General features: G+C 35.7%; 1 protein-coding gene across 2 annotated transcripts in view; it reads left to right on the top strand.

Moving 5' to 3' along the window:
* Window positions 1–857: 857 nt before the first annotated feature.
* Window positions 858–6,516, top strand: part of LOC130630127 (lipoamide acyltransferase component of branched-chain alpha-keto acid dehydrogenase complex, mitochondrial-like) — a 63,400-nt gene continuing 57,741 nt past the window's right edge. Inside the window, exons 1-2 of one of the 2 annotated variants that reach the window (XM_057443521.1) lie at window positions 858–984; window positions 2,962–3,021. In XM_057443521.1, coding sequence (XP_057299504.1) covers window positions 907–984; window positions 2,962–3,021 — 138 coding nt within the window. In that variant the 5' untranslated portion in view covers window positions 858–906. The remainder of the gene's footprint in view (window positions 985–2,961; window positions 3,022–6,516) is intronic. The other variant, XM_057443522.1, reaches the window with a different exon arrangement.

Genomic DNA, 6,516 nt, shown 5'->3' with positions numbered 1-6,516 from the left:
CTTTACCGCAAGACATCTGCAGAAGCATAGGTTGTCCGTTCTGGCATCTTCGCCATCAATGGCGTAAATGCACCTTTTTTTCGCAACCAATCCGGGAGAGGGTCGCATCCCAAGACGGGTTCGCGCGTGCTTATCACCTTAATCTGTACGTGATCGAAGACAATTTTTCCCTCATACGCTCCCGGGGTAACAGTGGTCCTAACAAGTGGTAAATAAGCCTTAGTCCAGAACTCGTGATCCTCCAGATTGAGGCGCTTCATTTCGCAGTCTTCTACGAACGCTTCGATTTCCGCTATACTTGACAACGACCTGGAGCTTTAAGTTTTGTGGTAATCAGACACATCGCCCTCACCCTTGTAAATATGACAGCCAAAGCTGTACACAACCTTAACGCGCATGTCCATGTGTGGTGTAATTTTTTATTTAATCGCGTCCTTTAGAGGTTGGTTTAGATGTTTGTTGAAACGCCATGTTTTGATCCTATTTCCATCCTCCAATATCTGGATATCGTCCTTGGGGCCTTGATATTCAATATCCCCCACGTAGTCCTCCCTTGCCTCCTGTTCAATCTCGTCGTAAAGCGTTGTCCCTCCCGAAATTTGTTTTCTTGCCTTGTTGTAATAGAATGCAACGGTATCCCGCACACTCTGTAGTCGATCGGTAGCGTCGCGGGTTGTTAATTATGGAAAATTTAAACCTTATTTTATTCCATGTTTTTTTCATCGCCCTCAAAACCTTACATAACGATGCGATATATGAAGTTTAGCGTTATGGCATGCTGTCATACGTCTGTTTTGAAACTTTAATCCTGCACCTAAGATATATTTTGGTGTGATTGGCTATCCCAAACAAGTTTCATTTTACTGTTCGGCAAAATAATGAATCACATTTCTTCGAAAAATTAAGATGGCGACTTCGCTGCTGCGCATTCGTCTGCAAGTCTGCAATAACATTTTTCGAAAAAACAGAGGTGGATTTTTGTTGGTAAGATTATTTTAAATTCTGCCAGTTGTATGGATTGTATTCATCCAATGTGCTATAGTCACTACTTTAAAAGCCTCTTTCCGGTAACAATAAATCTAGCTAGCTAGCTGGTTACCAGCTAGATAATATAGCTAACGTATGTATACCGTCCTAATTACGTGATAATCTAAACAAACGGCTCTAGCAACGATCTGGTAACTGAGATCGCCACTTACTTTTTGGTTTTGACTATAAGCCGTCTTTTAAACAAATTTGCTATGATGCTGTTAAACAAGGAAGGTGTTTGTGCAGAGTCGAGCAAGAAAGATATAGGCTGAACGTCCTTGTTCTGTGATTTACGTCTTACTTTAATGATGTTTTCTTTTTTTAATGTGAAATCCACTGGAAATATTTCTAAAGTCAATTTATGATTATAATGGTTGCAATGCTTGACAACTTGTGTAGGTGGAGCTAGTGTAGCTGCTTCAAAACATTGCCATGTAGCTACCTTTTTCTGTAAGACACGATTTATGGAGAAGAGCACAAATGGCAATAAAAATCTTTTCTTAAAAATATTTTCCAGCATGTTTAGGTAGTTTCATAGTACGTTTTTTTGGTATATATTAAATGAATGATAACAAAAGATAACAGATTAAAATGTCATACTCCTACCGTGCAAAAATTTTCTCATCCCTGATCTACTCCAGCGATGTTTAAGCTGTCTGTTCTGCAAAGTGCACAAGAGGGTGCCGATAAGCCGCAAACGCCCGCATATATAAGGGCGAGTTCGGGCGACTTTTCGAATTAAATTGGCGGTTGTCGCCCGGAAACCGCCTGCACCTTCCCGAACATTCCCGAAATGCAATTCCTGGTAAACATACCATGCGGACGATAGTTGGAAGAAGGCGCCTGAAGATAAAGGAGTTATAAAGTTTATATATAAGTTATTCATCAAGTATATAAATCTTATTTTAAACTATCAAAAACAGTTCTTTTAAGAACTTCGCTACCACATAGTAAGTTTATTTTAATTTTTATAGTTTTTTGAATCATTAGTGTCTGTTTTTCTTTTCTTCTTCGGGCATTGTTCGGGTCTATTCTGGGGTTTTCGGGCAAATACTTGATTTTTTTTCAAAACGCCGAACTCGCCCGAAAACGGCCGCACTTTTTACGGCGTATGCGGCTTATCCGCACCCTTGTAAGTGCACAAGTTTCAGTTCCAGTTAAAGTGGTAATATCCTTTGTTGCCGTTGCCGTTAAAAAGAGAAGTTTACAGAGAAAAGCGAAATCACAGTTAAAACGTAATATTTGTGGTATAAGCTATAGCTAGCTAATAGCTAGCTAAGCTGTCTTAAAAAGTATAACTATTTATAGCAGGGAAGTATAGGAATTTTCTTCTGTTTTGGGTTGCCCTTATATCACCATGTCAGTCTTTGGCGTGACGTAATGTTTTAATTTTGCATCGAGAACAATGGACATCTGCACTCATGTGCACAGGCAAAAAATAATAAACAACAGACCGCAACGATTGAAAATATGTAATATGTAATATGAAAAGTGTAAAAAAAAACTGACACCAAAATTAAATTTGGTAATAATAATAATCTATATCGCGCCCATCTAAAAATAACTAAGAATTTGTGAAAAAAACTTTTTTTCAGAATATAAACCTTCATTGTGATTGTTTTAATTTGAAAGATATAGCTCCCACTTTGAGTATGTCTTGTTTTAAGTGTCTTCCCAAAGTTAAGTGCTTCTCACGCTCTGTACATTACATTATTTGATTGCATATATAATTTTAATAAGCATTTTAAAATGTGGGAAATGCTAATGGTCACAACAAAGTTGAAAAAAAAATGTTGCACTTGCTATCTCTAGCTTCAATATTTTGAACATGTTTTAGCATGACCTGCTTGTGGACATCAAACAGACAGAATACAGGTATTATTGACATAAATATTTTTCTAACTTTAATGTGTTTGACGTCTATTTTTATAGGCCTTTAAAAATGTCACCACAGCACCATACATGGAAAAGGAAATTGTCAGTGGATGCAAGGTAAAACATCAAAATATCTGCTATATTTCAAAATTGAGTTGCCATATTGTGCAGAGTACATTAATCTGCCTATTTCGAGATTATGAAGTTGGACGTTTTATTAATGAAACCACAAACACAGGTCACTTGATGTCTCTGATTTTATTCTTACCGAGCTTGACCAACAAAACTTTGTTTGTGCTGTGCTCATTGACATTAAAAAAGCTTTTGATACTGTTGATCATAAAATCAGGCCTTGCCATGATCAAATAACCTCCCGAGCAATTAATTGCTCGCGTCAGAGTGTCCTCTTGAGCAATTTTGCTCGCCATTTGTTTCGCTAAAAAAACTTTACATTTAGTCTCTAAGGGCATCTTTTTCAGGAGAGGCGTGCGCCTTGGCACACACCTAAATCGTTTCAGGCGTGTGATTAAAACGTCCGATAGATTTCCGTCTTGGTTGGACACTTTTAGATCTCAGAATTATTGAATAGCCTTAGTCCTTTAAATCTACGAGCAAGCCTATTCATAGCCAACCTGACCATCCTAGCTAATTCACCAACTCCTGACTTAGTTCAAAAACTACGTAGACATAAATTTCTTTTGCCCAGCCCCTTCGTCGTTGGTAACCAGGTCTTGCACAAGAAATCCAGCCATGCGATCCTTAACTAATGCGGAGGTTAACGCTGACGGAGCACGGATGACACAAGTCTGCAAAACTGCACTTACAGGCGGAACAGACAATTTATCATGGATTTAATTGTAAATAATTTCTTCATTTGACGAAACAATTGGAAACCATAGCAGGTCCAAATTCGATGGATTATTTTCTTTATGCCGCAACTGTTATTCAAACAATTTTAAAAACGAAACACACATGCGGTATAATTTTTTTCTGTATAAATTTGTGTACCTGACGTGTTTCAGATTTTATTTATTAGTTTTATTTAAACCACGCGGAGAAAGATTTTTTTTATTTTAAAAACGAAGCATATTTTTTCCTATTTGCTTGTGATGACCTGAAAAATAAACATTAAATTTATGAAAACAACAGTATAGTTGTGCATACTATTTCGGACATGTAGAAAATGAAGTTAAGATTGAGAGAGTCGCTATACCAGTAGAAGCTCGATCATCGTGTTTGGGGTTAACGATTAAAAACGTCCCCCACTTTTCAACTGCAAAATGAATGCACAACAAAGATTAACCTTAATGCCCGTATCACACACGTTTTATAAAATGGCGAATGAACTGTTGCACGATGGGTGAAAAATAATCACACTAAATATCTTTACAGTTTCACTTAAAAGACCAATCAATTCTTGAGAAAGACGTTTACACTTATCTCAATATGTTAATATTTACGCGAGAAATAGAATACTCGGGTAACGAGCATTTACGCGAGCACTACGCGGGCGCGAGCAATTGCTCGCGGCTCATGGCAAGGCTTGTAAAATTTTGTTAAAAAAGCAATGGTTTTTTGGCGTCAGAGATGTTGCCTTTGACTGGTTCAAGTCCTCCTTAACAAGCCAAATGCAGCTGACTCTTGTAAACGACACAAGATCAGATCTCCTTCAGGAAGACGCTTTCAGGGTGCTGCAGGGATTTGTGTTGGAACCTCTGCTTTTCCTTTTGTATATTGATAATTTAAAATCTGTCATGAATATAAATTACCACCATCTTATATATGCATATATACAATAATTATTTTATTTCATTAAAACTTGGATACACTTGTCTCGCAGGTTGAGTTAGAATTTTGCAGGTTGACCTCTGGCTGAATAATAACAAAAGGACTATATATACAGACAGTTGAAAAGTGAGAACAAAACTATCAACTATATGGGTATTCCTTTTAAGAGGAGCAAAAAAGTTAAATTTCTTGGGGTAATATTTGATCAAAAAATGCAATGGGAAGAGCACATTATTGACATAAATAGAAAATTAATTAAATATTCTAAAATTAAAACCATTGCATCTTGTTTAACACCTCACACCAAAACCTTTTAATTAATGCACTTGTCATGTCATATTTCAACTACTGATCCTCGGCATGGGCTTGTGCCGCCCAAGGTAGATTGAGAAAACTATAAAAACGATTAAAATTTGTCCATACCTTTTTTGGGAAAGAGGGAATATTCCTTGAATAATTTACTCATCAAAAACGATGCCATAGTAATTTTCAATGCCATGAATCACATTGCTTCTGATTACATGGTTCAAAATTCCTTTTGGTAAAAAATTTCCATAATCACCAAACAGGAGGAGCTTCTAAAAACAGGTTCACAATTCCCTTGGCCAACACAGAATGTGACAAAAAAGCCTTCCCGTTTAGAGCTGGAAAAGTCTGAAATAATCTTCCAGACCAAGTGACCTGTAATGGAAGTCTGCTTTCTTTTGAGACTTCCATCTCTAATGTATTTGGTAAATGCTGTTCTAATGGAGATACTAGCCATATTCCCGTGGAAGAATTTGTAAAACTCCCAATCTACATTATTCTATATTTATACCCTGTTGAAACAAAATATAAGCAGGTTCATAAAAAAATAAATAAAAAAAAATGAAATAAAACCGCAAAATGTTCAACAAAATCTAAACTATGTACTTGCTTTGCCATGCCAGAAGTACACCAGAAAAAAGTATATCAGACATTAACAAAAATCCAACACTAAGTTATACAAGAGGTTATTACAAAATTTCCACACTGTACAGTTTGTAACACGTCATACCAAAATCAGCTATTCAGTCTATTGCATACAGCAACCCTTCCAAAATTTTACACAAAAAATAAGAAATCAACCGTTATTAACACATAAAATAAAAAAAACTGAATCATTTTGGTATATCTACCGTAATATTTTAATCTAATACATTAAAGGAACTTTGCCTAACACACCCAAACTCATAATCAAGAAAATCAATTTTGATTTTATGTATCAAGAAAACAGCAAACAAATGTGGCGTCCATGATACAATGCAGCGTTATGCACCATATTTGTTTAAATTTTGTTGCATAATTAATGTCTCCCCTGGCGCGTAACTAATGTGTTTGTCCTAAAATTAAAAATGCTACATAAAGCTGTAAACTGACTAACAAACAGAAAACTTTGGTATGTTGATGAACTTACTGCTCACTGTAATGTTATTTATTTTACATTACTATTGCTTCTCTTTATATGTGTTTTACTAAGCATAAATAGCTAGCTTTAGTTTTAGCTAAGTGTTCCCAGTTTATATATATTTAACTGGAGGTCTTATCTGTTAAATGATTCTTACCTTGATTAGGTAACTTGAAGGCTTCACCAGTCTCTAATACTATTGTATTGGTTACTGAAAGATAACAACAGAATTAACACAAATTGCAATATCAACATTAACACAATTTTAAAGCCAACACAAATAGAATATCAAATTGCATGCTACAACTGTTTGTCACAATCAACATGACAAACAAATTAAAATCATCAAAAAAAAAACACAACGGTAATCACTACAATTAATTATTGTATGGATATTT

The sequence above is a fragment of the Hydractinia symbiolongicarpus genome, chromosome 2, assembly GCF_029227915.1.
Source record: "Hydractinia symbiolongicarpus strain clone_291-10 chromosome 2, HSymV2.1, whole genome shotgun sequence".
NCBI classification, from domain to species: domain Eukaryota; kingdom Metazoa; phylum Cnidaria; class Hydrozoa; order Anthoathecata; family Hydractiniidae; genus Hydractinia; species Hydractinia symbiolongicarpus.
This window is presented reverse-complemented; position numbering and strand designations above follow the sequence as displayed.